The 18,928-nt window shown below is 52.9% G+C and overlaps 1 protein-coding gene across 1 annotated transcript in view; it reads right to left on the reverse strand.

Moving 5' to 3' along the window:
• Positions 1-8,464, reverse strand: part of LOC111154073 (E3 ubiquitin-protein ligase RNF144A-like) — a 30,268-nt gene extending 21,804 nt beyond the window's left edge. The window contains exon 1 of the mRNA XM_022513426.1: positions 8,315-8,464. Within this exon, the coding sequence (XP_022369134.1) occupies positions 8,315-8,449 (135 nt within the window). The 5' untranslated portion in view covers positions 8,450-8,464. The remainder of the gene's footprint in view (positions 1-8,314) is intronic.
• Between the last annotated feature and the right edge of the window lie 10,464 nt (positions 8,465-18,928).

Genomic DNA, 18,928 nt, shown 5'->3' on the forward strand with positions numbered 1-18,928 from the left:
GCCCAGCCCAAGGTCAGTTTGCACTCCTCAGCCCTGCCCGGGCTGCCCGTGAGTGCAGAGGCTTCATGAACTTCCATAATGCCCAGAGCTCTGACATCTCTCCAGGGCGATGGTTATGGAGAGCTCCCAGAGGCCCGGGTTTGTGGTCTTAGAGGTACGCCATCAAAACCCACACCAGGAGGAGGCCAGGCAGCAGAGGAGGGGGCTTTCCCACAGAGCTGCAGGCAGGCCTGGCCCCCACCCCCCACTCTGGCTGTGAGCGCCACAGCAGCTGTCTCAGGGAGACAGCCACGCTATGGAGTGGTGGCCTGCGACCCTTGTGACTATGCTGTGTTTCCAGTCGGGAGCGACCTGGAGTGTATCAGGGATGGCTAGGTGACTGTGAGGCGGGAGGAAGACCACAGGCTTTGGAGCTAGACAGACTTCATGGAACTGCTGTAGGCAGAGGCCACAGAAGGGCTCCCTAATGAGTTCAGGCCACAGCTCCCTCGACCATAAAACAGGGATGGCCAACTTGCTGGGCTTCTGCGATTGTAAGAAAGAACGTAAAAGCACCCAGCACAACTTCCATGACCATAGCGACTGTTGGTGCCTCTAGTGTGTCTGTCTGCATGGTAGGATTCCTAGAGTCAGACGCATAAAAATCTACAGGAACCTTAGCCACAAGATAATGATTTTACTTTTTCTCATCCGTTTGCCTATCTGGGATCTCTGGAGAATGGTCCAATGCCCTCAACTCTCCCGGAGCCGTCCACCACAGCACGCTCTGGGCTCCCCGAGAAGCACACCACCTAATGCCTGTGGGAAACTGCACGAGGGCATCTCAACGCCCCCGAACATCACTGCTCAGAACGGGCCTGCAGCCCAACAGTGAGCACGTCACATCCGGCTGGACCGCTGAGAGCCTCTGCGCAGAGCGACTGCGTTCTGGGAGTGCCCGTGTGTTTACTCTGTAAGAAGACGTGCGGATCCAAGCGCCTGGCAGGCCCTCCCTGGAACACCAGTCCAGTCTCCTTCCAGATGTGAAGCGGTCATGACTGCAAGCCCGGTTTTTCCATCTAATCGCAAGAAGAGGTCTCAAAAGGAGGGCGAAAGAATGGGCCAAGGAACTTCTCTCAGAATAGAGACACAGTGCAAAAGCGGCAGATGGGTTTCCTGCTGTGGCACTCTCAGGGATCCAATGGCCTCCCTGTGGCCTCAGGGCTCCCAGCTTGCAGAGGAGAAAACAAAGACTCAGGGAAGTGACGAATGGACCCAAGGACACACTCCACAAATGCTGGAGCTGGGGCTCACTTGTGCATGACTCCAAAAGGGGGGGGTGTTTTCTGTTTTTGTTTTTAATTTCTGTCTTCTTCCTCAATGAAGAACTCTTTCATGGGCAATCACTTAGTATGAACTTCCAGCTCCCTCTTACTTTTTTTTTTTTAGTAGGACATAGAATTATAGGTACTTTTTTTTTTTTTTTTTTTTTTTTTTTGAGTAGGTTCCACACCCAGCATGGGGCCCAATGCAGGGCTTGATCTCACGCCCTGAGATCAAGACTGGAGCTGAAATCGAGTCAGACCGTTAACTGACTGAGCCACTCAGGCACCCCTTTTGTATGTACTTTAAGCTGGAGAAGTCCGAGTCACCCTACAATGCATCTGTACATGTCCCCGATGCTCGGAGGCTATGACACCAAGCCCCCCCACCGCCACTGCAGGGAAAGACGCTCCTGCAGGTCGGGATGGTGCCGTGTTCCTAACACCCTAATGGGGAGTAGGGCCCCCCAGGGGGTGGTCAGGAAGGCTTCCCAGAGGGGACACACTGGCCAGAGGGACAAGGACATTCCAGGAAAGGGGGCATCTGCTGCACAAAGGGCAGAAGGAAGGAGCGGGAGCGTCAAGAGCCACAGAATGTTCCAGGCATTTCATTTTCCGTTTTGTCTTCCAACTCTTGGAACCCAGTTCCAAGAGGAGACAGCACTGCAGATTTGCTTCAGTTTCCTGCCAAGGAGAAGTGGGCCACAGAGACCCAGCGGCCTTGCCTGAGCTACAACAAGTCTCTACGCTGTTTTCTCACTGGAAGGTCTGCGGGCTGCTGCAGACCCAGAGAGCAGGAGAAAACTGCTCAGAAACTGTGCTTCAAGGAGCCGGAGTAGCTTACAATCCTCAGGGATCCACTCCTTATGAACAGGCAAGACAAGAGATTGCAGTGGGATCCCAGCGGTGGGACCCCAGTGGTGGGACCCCAGTGGTGGGACCCCAGCGGACACCATCTGAAGAACAGGGGCCTGGGAAGCACAGACCTGGGTCTGACTCCCAGCCTACTCAGCTCCCAGCTGTGCACGAGGGACCACACCTCCCGGGGCCCCATTCCACGCGCTGTGGGAGGAGAGAAGCCCACCACCACCACGCCTGTTCCAACCGCAAGGCCAACCCAAGGTGGCCACGGTCACACGCTCGGGCAGGCACTGTGCGCCTTCCGTAGGTGTCAGCACGGCAGCCCCTATGGCTATGGCTGCTCTGAATATTAGTGCACGGTGGGCCCTGCACGAAGGTCAGGACCCAGGGAATGCACACCCCTCTGCAGGCTTGTGATTACAGATGCCCAGTAAGGACGGGGAGCCCCAGACCTGGCGTGAAACACTCTCTTTGAAGAGCACCAAGTTGGAAGTCCACAGGTGTGAGTCTGTCGCCCGTTTGGGGTTTCTAGATTGGTTCAGCAGGCAGGACCTGCTCCTGAGAGAGGGCATGCTGGAACCGTACCAGAGGCGGCAACTCTTGGGGGGGCTTCCTTCAGCACAATCAAAGCAAAGAGAGAGACAAGCCTGCTATGGGCTACGTGAAGCCAGGGCTGGATGGGGGCGTGCTCGTTCAAGGAAGGCAGAGCACAGAGTGCCCATTCCCACGTCAGGCCCACACGAAGCACATTGACCCCAGGAGAAGGGCTGGCTTGACCACAGGTGTGCCCAACATTGCAGCTGGTACCGGAGAGGCAGGAGGGGGCTCGGGCCACATGCAGCAGCGGGGGGCTTCGCGTGGGAGGTGGTGGGGACTCCTCCCAGTATGGCTGGAGTGGATTTACCCCAGCAGAGACTGCATTCAAGAACTCAGCCTCAGCCGGGTGGGATAAACCTGAGTATGGCAAGGAGACCAGGTAAGCGGCTCAGGCCAACTGTCCCCATCAGGGCAGTGTGCCGCCCCGGCTTCGGGAAGTAACAGTGATGGCAGCTCATCGGGGGAACTGGACACATCCCACCACCTGGCCTGGAGCCAGCAGGGACTGGAAAAATCAACCATCAAAACGAGGCATCCCCCGCGGAGTCCTGCGGGGGTCCCTGGCCCCGCTGACTGAGCACAGGAGGACTGTTCCGAGAACCCGGCTGCGGCCAATAACGGGCAGGCTCTGATGAGGCGGGACGAGTGCGGGGCGCAGGGTGAGGCTGAGGGAGATCGGGAGGCGACGGTTAGGACAGTCTGAAGAGGACTCAGTCCCGCTCTGACAACCTGGGGGCTTTTCTGGGGACTCCGAGGCCTTGGCACCACTGCTCTACGTGGAATGGAGAGTCTGGAGTTGAAGCTGGTCTGCTCCTGCACAGAGACCAGGGAATCCTGGACTCCCTTCTCCTGGGGCAGGGGCTGTACTCGCGGCTGGGGCAGGGGTGGGAGGAGATCCCGGAGAGAGTGTGAACCCCTCCTCTGAAGGGGGCACAAGCCCCTCCCTGGGGCGGGGGAAACACAGCCTCCTCTGTGGGTTGCGGGGGGAGGAAGCAAGCACAGCCCCCCACCCCACCACACCTGTAAGCAGCAAATGCGGACAAGGCTTGCAATCAGCTGATGTGAAAAACCAAAGTCACAGAGCAGCAAAGATGAGTCTTGACGCAAACCTCACCTTCACTGCAAAGACCTCCCAGTGGAAGGCAAGTCAGAGGTATTGTGTTAGAGGCAGAAACACGGAGAAGCTGTCATGACACACACTCAACAAATACCGATTTGCTCTGCACCTAAAGTCTAGGAGCCAACACTATGGAAGGCAGAGAAGTCTCGGGGGGACTCGTGCTGATGGAAGAGTCAGTGCACTTCTGTGTGCGGCTCTGAGGGGTCTCTGTGTGTGTGCAGACAGAAGGGGACACAGATATGTGACTCTGAGGCCCAAGCGGGGGACAACATGAGTCCACACACAGCTGCTCAGAATCGGGACACCTGAGGGTTCCTTCCATAGAGGGAAGCTCCACTCACTTCCCCTCAGTGCCCTAGGCTGTTTCGACTGTGCACAAAGCTGAGGACTCTTCCAGCAAACGGAGAAACCCACGGTGTGCTTGCTCTTTACCTCGTGGATAAGAAGGGGCAGGGCACTGCTAAGGATCTCCATCGGGGGACCTTGCCCACGACGGGGCAGGGGTCCAGGGCCCTAACTGCAAGAGACTTGGATGGGTCTCCTGTGTGAGAACAGGGAGGGGGGCTTTGGGATGGAGGGTCAGGTGCACATAACAGGGAGAGAGAAAGACCCCGCGTGCCCTTCCTCGGTTGGAAGGTGCCAAGACCCAGGGGTGTATGGAGGATGGTCACTGCCCCTGACCTGGAGTGGCCCACAAACGACTCCAGGGCAGCCCCCAGGCCTGTGTGTAGCTTCCCAGCAGAACAGATGCCAGGAGTCAGAGTTTTCTTAGGGGCCGCTAGTAGACAAGCTTCGGATCAGGACACAAGTGCCAAGTGAGGGAGGCAACCAGAGAGCATTCTGGAGCGAGGCGTTTCATCTCTCTGAGCTGCTGCGTCTCTTCATGAGATGGGGGACTTCTGCCCACTTCACAGGATTTTATGACAAGTGAGATGAATGTGGTATGTCACCAGCAATTAACAAACGTTATTCCCCCTCCTTTTCTACCCACAAGGCAGAGTTTGAGGGAACCTAGAAGCCAGGGATAAAGACAAAAATCACTGTGGCGTGCCTGTGAGCAGTGTGGGCAGAGAATCCGAGGGTCTGGGTGATGGCTCGAGACCATGCAGATCAGGGAGCAGGTCTGCACAGGGACACAGAAAGGCCTTGCTGAGCTACGTGTCCATGTAGCTGCCATCTTGGCAGTGGGAAGCCCTAAGCCGCTGGTCCATTCTCAGCTCCGGACCGCAAGGTATACCTTTCCCCATCGTGAGACCCAAGACTAGGACGAGGCCCTCTACAGCACTGGGCCCCAGCCCAGAGAGCAGAAGCTGGGGAGCTGTGCCCCCCAGAGGCCTAGGGCGCTCAGAGCCCCCAGGAGCCAACGTGCAGGACAGATGACAGGACAGGTGCCCAAACTCTACACCGGCAGAGAGACCTGTTTTAACCACTTGACACAGTTACAATCTCCCCTGCAGACTTGCATCTGAATGGACCCTGAGCTGAAGGACAGACACTTTGAACACCACCCCCAGCATTCCCTCTTACCATGTGGTGAGCCCCAGTTGGCTTCCTCTTAACCTGAAGACACTAGGATTTCTTAGACACATCTCAGATTAGAGGGAGAGGGGGAGGGAGAGCAGTTGCAATCGTGAAAGTAAGAAAAGTAAGAGTAGCATCTTCCTCACGCAACACAAGCTGTTGAGAACTCAAGCACCGACCACTCCAGTGACAGACATTTTTTTGAGTGTCACTGTGTGCCAAGGTTTAGGGAACGATGAAACAAAACAAAATCCCGCTCCTCTAGGGGATATCGGTAAGGAGACGTCACGACAACACAGTGGGACAGAAGGAACCAGATACAGTAAGAGGAGCTGGAAGTGTCCAGTAGTTCGGAGCAGTTGCGTGTAGGAACTGAGGACGGGGGAGGGAATAAGGAACAGGAGCTTTGAGTCTGGATAAAGGCAGGGACCCAATTACATGGTGGCATTTCCACCCCAAAGGGCCCAAACTACAGAGGGTCATCTGAGCTAGCTATTGGAGAAAGTGCGAATGGATAGAGCCACCGTGGACACACAAGCAGAAGTGGGACTGTCATGGTATAGGGGGCTGAATTGGGAGGGTTTTGATAGGAAAGGTTTCCACTGGGTTCTAAAGTGGCCCCTCTGAGCCAGCCTTGGGTGGTCAACTTCCCTGCCAGGCCAGAGCCACACAGGGAGCAGTAAGCTTAGGGGCTGGACTGTGGGTACATTTTCCAGTGAAAATATATGGCACCGTCCACCTCAGGAGCCACGGCGTGGCCATCATGGAAAGAGCAGTTGACTATAAACCTTAAGTCTCAGCTTCCCCCACCGTTAACTACTGGGAGACCCAACATACAGAGGAGGCCTCAGAGGCCGTCGAGGTCAGAAACAGCACCTGCATTTCAAGGCAGAGATGCCTGACCTCCCCATCCCGGTTTCCCCTTGGGCCCCTCCCTCCTTGAGGTCAAAATCCTTCAGAACCTAACAATAATCCTCCAGTGATTAGTTTATTAGAGGGCTTCCTTCTTTCCAGACAATTTTCTCTCTTTTCTCTTTCCCACCTTCTCCTGTCTGTCCCCCAGGAAAGGGGCAGTTACGACTCCTCTGGCCGCGGCCCGTGGTGGTGGGCCAGGGTGACCTGAGGCCCCCACACAGGGAAGAAATGGGGCGCAGGCACCTCCCCCACTCTCAGTCTGTCAACACACAGGTGCTTCCTCTGTTCTTGCTGCAGAAACAAGTGCGACTGTTTTTTCGACATTTTCATGTTTAATACCCGGTTGTGAGAAAAAAAAAAAAAATCTCCAGTGTCCTGCTATCTCTTAGAACTGCAGACGCCCCTCTTTGTGGGGACAGTGCTATCTATCTCCCCCCCCCTTCAAAGTCGGCCCCCTTACATTAAGCACTTGATGTGAATTAGAGTTGCTTACTGGTTTTTACTACAATTTTCTAGGAACAGAAAACCAAAACAACAACAATGAAAGGAGGAAAGGTGGGGGAGGGGAAGAGCAGGTGACTGAGACCAGCAAGCTCGCCCAAGGGCACAGGACAGATAGGACTGACTCCACCCCTGGAGACCAAAGAAGACTTTCCCTCAGGCAAGAGGGAGGCAACCTACATAAAGGAAATCTTTACTCTGTCCAGACTGCTTCCCCCCAGCTCTTCCTCTAGAAATGAAACCGAGTCCCATACCCGCTGCTCATTGACTGGAGGTCCCCATCTTTGCCTCTCCCGCTCCCCTCTCCCTCCCATCCTTTCCCATCTCAGGAAAATGTCAAAAGCAATTTCCTGCCCTCCAAGCTGAAGTGACTTTCCTGAGGCTTTAAGGAGCTGCATTTCTCGCAGATCAACACTGAGGCAGACTCCCTGTGGTGTGGTCTAGTGAACTTTTAGTGACGAGCAATGGTGAGTCCTGGGTGGACAAGGTGTTTAAGGGGTACGGAATCCTGTCCCCCAGAAAGGCAGCGTCAGAAGATGGAGACGTGACGGTCTGCAAAGCTCCATCTCCCTATCTCTGAAAGAGACATGCCATCAAACGTGCCCACGTCCCAGAGACATCAGGAGACACGAAGTCAGGTCTATGCAACAAGGGCAGGGAGGGAGAACACGGCTCCTGCAAAAGGGTAGGGAAGGCTGTCTGGTGACAGATTTTAACCTAGACATTTGAAAAATACACCGGCAGGCCACCCAGATGGTCCATTTATAACACGGTTAAATTCAGAAGCAACTTTTTGGGGTTTTTTATAGTTGGAAGAAAACATTCTTTTTTTTTTTTTCTTTTTTCTTTTCTGGACTTTCTTCTTTTTTATTCCTTGAATGGGAGGAGAAATCAAGTAGAATTCAAGAAGATGAACTGAAAATAAACCCCAAATCCTCATTTTCCCTTTCTGAGGGGTGACAGGCTGGGTATGAGTGAGGCCTGAGGGAGAGGGGTCCCTGGGTCCCTGTGGTCATTAAGAGCAGATCATTGGGCCCCAAATAATGCTGGCTAAGGCACACGGAAATTTAAATGCGATTTCAGCATCCTCTGTAGCTTGACACAGAGCAAGCTGACATGAATAGCCAGGTGTCCTCTGTGCGCACTCACTAGCTTAGCACCTTGAGTTATAATCTCAAGGATGCAATCATTAAATTAAACTTAAAATGAGGTATGGTAAAGCTCTTTCTTTCTGGAAAGGAAAGCACACGTCATGATCAGCTTTCCTCAGTTGCATTTCCAGCTTCTACAACTCTGTTTAACCACTAACTTTTGCATCGCGAGCTCCTGGGATGGAAATCTACTGGGGTGCCTGACGGGTTCCAAGGCAAAGTCTTCCAGGAACTGCATGAGAGACTCTGTCCCTGGCAAAGGTGGGGTCCAAGGTCACGAAAAACGAACACAAAAGCTTCCTCCTGGAAGTGTTTTTAACCACAGTTTTCTCCCCAAAGGGACCAACCAGAGTGCAGAAGATGCACTGGCACTGGGCGATGGTCGTCATCTGCTCCACTGGATACTCCCCGAGACACAGCTTGCACGACACCAGCGGGTCGAGGGCCAGGTCCCACGTGGGCCGGTACCGCGCCGTGGTCATGGCAGAGCAGTCTGAAATGAGAGAAGTGCGGGCCGTCAGACCCCCTTGTGTGAACTCACTGGCAGAACCGAGGCAGGGATCCCTTCCGGCTGCAGCGAGATCCCCGGGAAGGGGCCCACGGTTCTAGACAACGCATCTGGGCCCTCTGGGTTGTAAGCAGGGGTTCCTGACTTGGGTCTGTGGGGGAACCCCTTTCCCACACAGCTGGTATGATCCTGTCGACCCTCAAAATGGCAAATGACCCATCCCATCCCTCCATCCCTCCATCCGTCCCTCCTTCCTCTGGGCATTGAGTAAGTCCTCTCCCACCGACCAAGCACCTGGCCCAGGAGACCAAGACCTTCGCAAGCGTGGAGAGGAAGCTTCTGCTGAAACAGTCTGGTACAATGAAGCTGCTCTCCAGGCTCTGTGTTGAACCATCCCGGGGGAGCAGTGGGTGAAGCCCCCTCCTCACGCTCAGGGCCCTCCGAGCGGAAGGCACCTTTCCTCACGGGCTTCCAGCCACGCTGCCAGGTGTCATCTCACCCTCGAGAGTCAGCTCGACACCGCCGCCTCCTTACACACACGCAGGTTTCCTAACATGTGAGCTTGAGGCGGGCAAGGGCCTTAGAGCAGACTTGCTCACGTGCGTGGGCCAGGTACACCTCACAGTGCCTGGTGTCTAGCAGACTCTCCCTACACATGAATAAAAGCCCCCTTCCCTTCCCCATCCTCCCCAAACCCTCCCTAACCTGCCCACAGCCTGCCTCCTGACAGCATGGATGTTTCTGTTCATATTTATCACACTGATTTCCACCACTTGCTGCTTGGGGAAGGCAGGGCAGGTGTGGTTGCTGGTTGGTAGCTTTGCACCCGATCCACAGTGGCCTCTCTGCACCTGCTGGTTGAGTGAACGGACACATCCTTGCCTCTAGGCAGGCGCATTCTCACCCTGAACTCCTGGAGCCTGACTGAAGCCAGTGAGGGCCAGTGTGCACCTGCAATCAGTAAGCATGTTCCTTGCGCCTCAAACTCAGAACGGAGTCAGGTTTGCTAAAATCTCAGACACGGTCCAGGGCCATATGAATGCTGAGAGGGACCCCCAGCTCTGAGGGTCCAAACAGACTTAGACAATGGGTGCCCTTCTCTGTCCCACTTTTGAACTGGGGGACAAAGAGCAAAAGATAGCAAGAGACACCTGCCTTCCCTGCTAGTTGGCAAGGCCATGGCATCGGGATTTGTCTTGTCCAGTTTTCCACTTACAGCAAAGGCAGGTGTACATTACAACAAAGATATAACACAGGAAGAAAAAATACAAATCAAAACGCCAACCAACGACCGGAAGGGACACAAAATGATTCTAGCATCTTAGAAAGATTCAGAGACGTAGGAGACACAATTTCCCGCCTTCGGGTCTTCAGATTCAATTCGGGAACTCTCTCTGCCACATAAAAAGCTAACTGATAATATAAGGCAGGATGTGGTCGATGTGAGAAATCAGCGCTCCAGGTATGTGGTAAAGATGCAAGGAAGTCTGGGTAGAATCGTTAAAATAGCTTCATGAGGAGGATGAAGTTTGAGTTTGGAAGGGAGGTGCCATTTCACACAGGTCAAAGAGAGCAGCTATCAAAACGGAAGAGAAGATACGCTAACATCTTTCCCTGGACAGAGACTGGCAGCCCCACAGTAAGAAGAAAAGGAGCTCTCTGCTCTGAGACAAAGAGGACACCCAGAACCAGTACGGGCAGCTCTGTGCCCATCACTGGCCTTGGTGCACTCGTGTGTGTGATGGGGCTGATGAGCCCGTCCCCTGGGGATGCTGTGAGGACCTGGCATATACAGGAAGTGCTCAGGAAAGACCAGGGAAGACCCCTACTCCCCCTCCCGAGAGGTCTCATTCAGCCATCCTTTTATGGATCTGTGAGAAAGACTCGGAGGTATCAGACATTTCCATCATCTGTACAAGTTATCTTTAGGGATAAGGAGCTGTCATGAGAACTTCTGAAAATGTATTTATATCCCTTTCTCAGGTTCTGTCAGTTGTAGCTCACTAGGTATCACTAAGCCAGTGTTCGGGCAGGACTCAGCTCTGTGGACTCTATGCTGGGCGTCCAGATGGGGGAGAAGCTATGGCACAATCTTGAATGCAGTCTGAGGAGATAAGACACAGTGACAAAGAACACAGGGACATCAGTGGTGTGAACTAACAGATAAACAGGGGAGAGCCTGACCTTCAAGAGCTAAGCAGATGAGGGCAGCTACTAAAGGCTGGCAGGAATCCGTGTGGGGAGAAAGGACAGAGATCAGCATTCAGGGCAGGAAAGGGACAGTGCCCATGAGGATCCGGACTCCTCCCAAGACTGCTAACAACCAGGAACACCTTAATCTAATCTAACAACTTCTTGTTGTTAGAAAAGAACTCTTTGACACAAATTCAAATAACTTTTGGATTGGTTGGTGCCTTCAACGTAATTTAAGCAAGTTGTCCTTTGACCAGCCGCCCATGGGGCCAGTACTCACAATCTGAGGTCACTCAGCTATCTGGGGGTGCAGAGGGAAACAGATGTGCACTCCCCTAAGTTCATTTTAATTTGGAACATTCCTCCATACCTTGAATCTATCCATACTAGTATTATTATTATTAATTATTATTATAACACTTTATTATTACTTTAGATGTCCACAAGCATTTTCTAGATCCTGGGCTCACGAGTCAAGGTTTTTGTTTTGTTTTGTTTTGTTTTTCCTTCATATTCCTCTGTATCTTTTTTTGTTTGACTCCCTAAGGATTTTGTTTTTAAAGTAACATTGCTTAAACTCACTCTCCAGAGTGAGGATTAGGTTTTGACTATGAATGTTAGCTGGCCGTATAAGGGATCAAAACCTATATAAGAGGCATGGCAGGCCTGGGCCAAAGGCTGCTGACTGGCTTGTCCCTCCCAGAGAGCACAGGGTAGGTGGCTGTGAGCTATGGCCCAGGCTCAGATTCCGGAGGGCACTGTAGCAGCAGTCTCAGGGGAAAGAGCTCCCCCCTTTGGAAGGGAGCAGACCTGGGTTCAAACACTTATTCTGCCACTTGGTCACTAACTTTGGAGAAACTTCACAACTTCTAGGAAATTTAGTGTTTTGACTTCTTAAAACTAAACACCAAAACCTCCCTTGCTTGTTGTGAAGAGTGAAAAGAAATATATTTAAGATTCCTGGGTCTTTTTACCTGTCTGGTAGGTGGAAGTCACTATTGTATGTCAGGTTCAAGACCCTGGACATGAACCCATGTGGGCTAATGGGAGAGACAAGCTGCTGAGCAGAGAAACTGTAGGATAAATTCAGTCTTTCAGGAAGTCCCCTGTGCTGGTGGAAATCTTTGGAAGAAACAAACCAAAATGAAAATGTCCTGCCTTTTTTTTTCCCTGAAAGATTTATTTATTTTAGAAAGAGAGAGAAAGAGAGAGAGAGAGTGAGAGCACACACACCTGAGGGGCAGAGGGAGAAGGAGAGAGATCTCAAGCAGACTCCATGCTGAGCGCAGAGCCTGAGGCAGGGTTCAATCTCACGATCTGAGATCAGCACCTGAGCCGAAACCAAGAGTCAGTCGCCTAACCAACTGAGCCCCCCAGGCACCCCTGAAGCCTCCTGCTTTATGGTCTGCTGTCAGTGCGGTCCAAATTCGGACCACACTCCAGGATGCGGCAGAACAGCAGACATCTAGGGACAAGCCTTCCTACAGTCCTCACAGCCCCGACCGCACATCCTGGGCAGACTGTGCATCACGGGAGCACTCGCCTGCCCCAGAAACCACCTCTGCCTCTACACTAGACCACCTGTCCTCTCCTGGCTGTTCGCTCCCAGACGTTCCTTGCTCTCCCCAGCCTCTGGGTTTGGCTCTGTTTCCTGTTTACAGCATCTCTGAAGACATGACCCTTTGCACAACTGCGGCCTTGACCCCTCACTTCCTTTCTTCCTGAACCACAATTTCCACTTGACCTCGAGACAGTGCGGCTGCCTGCTGCCCTGGGCACATGTCAACCATGGCCCCTCACTTCCCTCTCTGAGAACTACTCTCGAAGCAGGTCAAATTCCGACTTCCTGGCACCGTGTCAGTATTCTTTCCCCTCGAGATTAGAGACTCTCTGAGTGCCCCAAATCAGGATTTAAATGTAGATAACAATGGAACATATTTTCGAAAAAAAGAAAAAAAAGAAAAGATACTGTTTAAGCCCTTCATGGGCCACCCCTGCATACAGGATGGGCCGAATATGATTTTACAAACACTGAACAGCTGCAAAGCTGAAATAGGAATTTGCTAAGAAAATCACAATGCACAATAAAAGAAAAAAACAGTCTTTGTTTTCCTAATGGGAAGGTCAAGTCACATGAAGCCAACTATTTTAAGAACATCTGGTCAATTATGAGTATTACTCAATGTAAGGAATTCAAACTGTTTCTGAGGGAAGCGACTTGTTACTCGCTGCTGGGTCGTGCAGAGCTGCACGTGGTGTAAGACGCGTGGTCTGAGGAGGACGGAGGCTGGAAGGGAAGGCAGGCTGCATGTTAACCCCAGCCCACCCCGGGCATGGGCCGGAGCCATCCCACCCTTGCGCTCTGGTCTGTGCTCGTCTGTGGGTCCCTATCCTCCCAACTTCACCCCTGCAAAGATGGCCAAGGAAGGCAGGGTGTCTGTTGGCCACTCACTGACCACCTGTCCCTCCCCTAAGGACGCTAACAAACTCGCCTAAGCTGGCTGAGTCTCACCCATTTCCTCCCATCCACACGCCTTCCCTGCCCCATCACATGTCTGCATCCTCTGAGCCCTCCATGCATACCATCAGCCCCTGGTGTTATGAGGTCTCCCTCAGTTCTCTCAACCCTCTCAGCTGTCCCCCCTTTCCTGGAGTCTCTGCTGCCTGCGGTCAATTGATTCTGAACACCTGCTCCCCAAAACATCAGCCCTGGCACTGCCAGAGAACTTGGTAGTATGCGACTCCTTGGGCCCTGACCCAGACCTACAAAATCACAAACTCGTGGGGGCAGGGGTGGGGCGGGGGGAGCAGGGAGAGACCCAGCAATCTATGTCCCCACGAGCCTCCCAGGGATTCTCATCCACAGGGAGGTCCGAGAGCAGCTGGTCTGTGCCACTCCGCCTCCCGCACCCCCCACCCAGGTCCACATGGGCTGAAGCTCCAGGAAGTTATCATCCCTCAAACACCACAGCACAGCACCCGTGTCTGCCAGGCACCAGGCTAGACTCTGCATACTGACTTTCATCTATTCTCTCTCTCTCTGGGTGAGCGTGGCTCTCCAGGTCTGCTGCATGGGTCAGCTTATCTCACCAACTTGCGAATATATTATCCAAGGCTGCGTGCTGTTTTCTCTCCTCTCACCAGTGCCAGTCACAGGCAGATCTTCCTATTATATGTATGTTGTATCTACATGTATGTGTATATAAACACACGCACACATCTTGAGTGCTTCATGGGCATCATGCATTTTGCTAATCACTTCCATGCATCATTTCATTTATCTGCACGATAACTTTGAGATTTTAAAAGTTGCTGTCATTCCAATTTTACAAATGAGGCAGTCAAGGCACAGAGATCGGGTAACCTGGGTTACCCAGGGTGGGGTAACAGACAGCCACCAACCAGCACACGATCAGTGTGTGCAAGACACGAAGGCCCAGGCATTGAACGACTCTGCTCAAGCTCGTTTTGATCTCCTTCTGGGAGACAGGAGAACAGGGCCTTCTCGGTCTGCAAAGATACAAGAGAAAGGAATTTCAGTTCTGCCTCTGAGCTTCCCAGGCCTTATTCATTTTGGCGATGGTGGTGGAAAGCTGCGGCCTCGTAATTTGGGGCTGTCATGGTAGCAGAAACATGAGAATGGTAGCTGAGTAGAAAGTTAACTGTAGAGACGCCGACTTATCCAAGCACACAGTTTCCTGATCCTTCAGGAAGACACGCGGATGTTACCCCCTCCGGAGGAGAGGACCACAGCTCAAGGGCAGACATTCACGATTTCCAGCCAACTGGGCTGCCAGGAATTTACACAAGTGACCTGAAAACTGCAGTCCCGGGAAAACCTGCACACGCATGTATAGAGAAGTTTCATGCACAAATGCCAAAACTTGGAAGCACCCAAGAAGACGTCCTTCAGTGAGTGAATGAAATACACCAGTTTCTTTAGCTGGTGGGATGCCCAGACAATAAACTGTTATTCAGAGCTAAACAGAAATGAGTCCGGAAGCCATGAAAAGACACAGGGGATACGTAAATGCATATTCCTGAGGGAAAGAAACTGATCTGAAGAGTCTGCGTACAGTGTGATTCAGACTACAGGACATTCGGGAACATGTGGAATTAGGGAGACCCGTGATCGTGTGTGGGGGGGGAGATAGAGAGCCGAGCTACAGAGGATGTTTTAGGACAGTGAAACTATTCAGAACGATACTGCAATGGTGAATACGTGTCTTCGTACCTTTATGGAAACCCACATGATATGCAACAGCAGGCGTGAGCCCTACTGTCCCTGGACAGAACTGTGTCCTCCTCCCCAAATTCCAAAGTTGTAGCCCTAACCCTCCATGTGACTCTCCATCTTTAGGAGGTCCTTAAGGTTGCATGAGGTCATACAGGGCAGGGCTTACAGGGAGGACTGTTTGGGTCTCTCCCTTCTGCACTGTCTCTCATCGGCCTGTGAGGACACAGGGAAAAGGCAGCCATCTGTGAGCCAGACAGGGGCTCTCTCCAGAACCTGCCCACGTGGGCACCTGATCTCAGACTTCCAGCTCCGAACTGTGGGAAAGAGAGTCCTGCTGTTTAAGCACTCCGCCCCCTCCCTCAGTCTGCGGTGTTTTTTGATGGCAACCTGAGCTGACAGGGTACATGACGGTCTTCGGGTGATTCTCATGTGTCCATACATGTTCATCCTTGGAACAGATGCCCTTCCTGGGGCGGGATGTCAACAGTGAAGGTGAAGGACGTTGTGCACGTGTGGGAACTCTGTATTTTGCCATCAATCTTGCTATGAGCTTGAAACTCTGAGGAAAAAGCTCTTCTTCTTTTTCTTTTTCTTTTTTTTTTAAAGGCTACATCCTGTATGGTTCTAATTATACGACATACTGGAATTGGCAAACTGCAGATCAGCAATCACAGGGGACAGGGAGGAGAAGGAGGATGGCTGAAGAGGTGGGAGCAGGGGGTGTTTTAGGGCAGGGGGGGGATATGCCGCATAAAGCCGCAGTGATATATTCATGTCACGGTGCGTTTACCAAAACCCATGAAAACTGAAACTTCACAGCACAGAGAATGAGCCTGGATGCATGCGTATTTAAAAACAAAAAACAAAAAACTTTAGGAAGCCAGGCCATCCTGAGACAGGGGAGAGAGAATCTAACTCTACCACAAACACACAAAACGACCTCACTGCAGGGGCGGGGCCAGTGCTGAGCCGAGTAAGTGTGGGCAAGAGTAGAGTCTGGAAGAACGCAGGCACACGCAACCGTCTACAGGCCCCGAGCCCCAGCGGATAGAGCCGTCGCCCCGGGAGGGTGGGTCAGCGGTGCTGAGACGACCATCCGTGTTCACTGGAATCAACAAATAAGCTGGCGGACGGCGGCGGGCAGGAGCCAGGTTTCTCACTGTTGGGAGTGGAAGGTCCCAGACGAGCCAGGGGAGGTGGCCCCCATGACCCACGTGGTCCCGGATCAGAGCGGGAGTCAACAGCGGGGACTCACAACACGCCTCATGCCGGTGCAGAGGGCTGCCAACAGGACCACTTATGGACCCGTGCGGCGGGCTCCCAGGCACACAGCTGTCCCCGCGCTCCGTCGGCTGATGGGGCCCAGACGCAGGTCACACATACAGGCAAGGACACCCCCGCCTGCAGCAAGCACACTGCGTGCCCAGATCTGGGCTCCTAAGGGCACACTCCAACCAAACCAATGAGGGTACGAAGGCAGACTGAAGGACCTGCGCGGGAAATGTTCCCGCTGATTCTGGAACGTCCTGTAATGCCACAAAGCAAGAAGTCCTCAAGCGGGGCAGCCGGCCACAGTGCTGGGGTATGTCACAGCAACACAGGAGCCAAACACACCGGCCCCCAGGGCCTGACACAAAGTGTATGGATTACAACACAAAATAGAAAGTAAATGTCCATAAGCTTACACTGACATAAATACGTGGTTGAATGAATGAATGGATAAATAAATGAGAGAAAAAAGACACTTCTCTCATGCAGAAAATAACCCAAGAAGTTTTGGTTGCTTCCCCACCAGGAGCAGGAGCCTAACTCCAACTCCAAGTGTGGCTGTGCAGGGTGACTTCCTCCGGAGAGGACACGGTGGACGTGGAGTGGGGAGTCACTATGCGGTGGAGAAAGTGGCCACGCACCCGAGCCAGGCGACCCAGCAGCCTCAGCTGTGGTGAGTCACAGCGACCGCATGAACCCCCTTGAGTGTACGAGACAGACACAGCACCTGTGTCTCCGTGGTCTTCTTCCCCAAACCCACAAGCCAGCATCAGACAAACCCCCACAACCTTCAGGGTCTTCCGAAGCAAGGCAAGTCGGAGAAACTGTCAGAGGCGCGGGAAGCCGGAGGAGGCAGGAGAAAGGAATGCCCTGAGCGTCCTGGATGGCACGGGCTTCGGGATGGAGGAAGGACACTGGGTGAAAAGTATGGGTGTGGGAATGAGGTGTGGACTTCAATTGCTCACGTTCCAGGCCAGGTCACAAGCTGTGACAAGTGCAGCAGCCCCTGCGGACGTCACTAGTCAGGGGAGCGGGTGCGGGCGAGCTCCCAGTCCTTCCCGTCTGCGTCAATTTCCTAAACCGAAATCCAAATCTGCTAACTGAATCTAATCTAAGTCTGTACATCTAAATCTGAAATGCATGAAAATAAAACTCTTATTAGCAAAAAAAAAAAAAAAAAAACAAAAAAACCAAAAACAAACAAACAAACAAAAACAAACACCGACTTAACTTTTCCACTTAAACCCAAATAAGCCTACTGAAATGCAGATTCCACTGGAAAGAGTAACATTTTCAAGCCATTGTTTTCCCAAATGGCCTTATCAAGTGTGACCCTGAAAACCTGAGAAATACATTTATTTTCATAAATGTCACCTGAGAAATACTGCGCGAAGTCTAGTTGGAGGGTTTGTTGCTTATTTTTAACCATCAGACTGTGTGGTTTTCACCCTTCTGGGCAGCCTAGTGACGCTGCAAGAAGGGTCCGCGTCCGAGCGGGCCGGACCGCACTCACTCACTCAGGCGACCACAGATCAGCAGTGTTCAGGAGGCGGGGGACAGGGAGCTGCTCTCGGTTCTTTATCCCAAGCAGGCTTCCCGCCCTGCCCTCGGAGTCTGCAGGGGAGCGGGGAAGGGCACAGAGGAGGAGCCATGGAGCAGAGAGGGCCACCGCCTGTCCCTGTTGCCACCGTGCACAGCCCCCCTTCTTAACGGATTCACGCGAGAAGCTGCCATGGACTTGCTATGTGCACCTTGGGTGGGCTTGGTGAGGGAGGAGAGGGCTCCGCCCTTTGGAGCAGCCACAGCTGGACACTGAGGGCCCATGTCATGGGAGACATTTCCTGCCCCGAAAATGCCACCCCACATCCGTCCCGTCACAGCACGCGGAACAAAATACAGGATTTGAGCAGAGGCTGCTGCTCTGATGCCTTCTGTAGTGAGGCCCCTGGGAAGCCCACGCAGACATGACAGATTCCTGTGGAAAACCCCCCAGAGACCTTTCCAGTGACGTTGGGGGCTGGGACCTTGAGACTCTTGCTCCCTGGCTGGGCGGATCTGCAGACCTGCAACCTGCTTCCAGAAGGTGCGACTCCAGTGGGCAGCTTGGCTTGGGACACGGTCGGCTTTCGCGGCAGGGCCCTCACTCTCACTGCTCAGGGGGATAAAATACTTTGCAGGCAAGCTGCAAATGAGCTGGTAGCTTCCACGGCACAGCCAGCTTCCCACGGACGGCCCAGACAAGCCTGTGCCCTGATCTCCATCCAGGAACGAAATGCAGAGGAGACACGAAGGACCTACTGCTTCAGCTCCAATTTGCAAATGTTACACTGTGGCTACCAGCAAGGGACACTTTAAAAGTCAAACACAGAACACCATTACTTAGGCTGGAGGAGGTCTCTGGATTATTTGTCCTCTTTTGTAAAATTTCTATTTTTTTACTTATTTAACAGAAAGAGAGTGAGAAAGCACAAGCAAGAGGGGTGCCAGAGGGAGAGGGAGAAGCAGGCTCCTTGCTGAGCAGAGATCCCGATGCGGGGCTCGATTCCAGGACCCCAGGATCATGACTGAGCCGAAGGCAGACCTCACCGACTGAGCCACCCAGGCATCCCTGACTGTCTGTCCTCTCATAGAGGATTTCCTTACTCTGAGCCATTTAGGGATTTGCTAAGAAGGCACACAAACCCCCACAGCCCAACCCACTTCCTTCTACCCGAGGATGAACTCCCTAATGCATTCTTGCCAAACCCCGCCAGT

This window comes from Enhydra lutris, unplaced genomic scaffold (assembly GCF_002288905.1).
Source record: "Enhydra lutris kenyoni isolate GAN:26980312 unplaced genomic scaffold, ASM228890v2 scaffoldscaffold35, whole genome shotgun sequence".
NCBI lineage: Eukaryota > Metazoa > Chordata > Mammalia > Carnivora > Mustelidae > Enhydra > Enhydra lutris.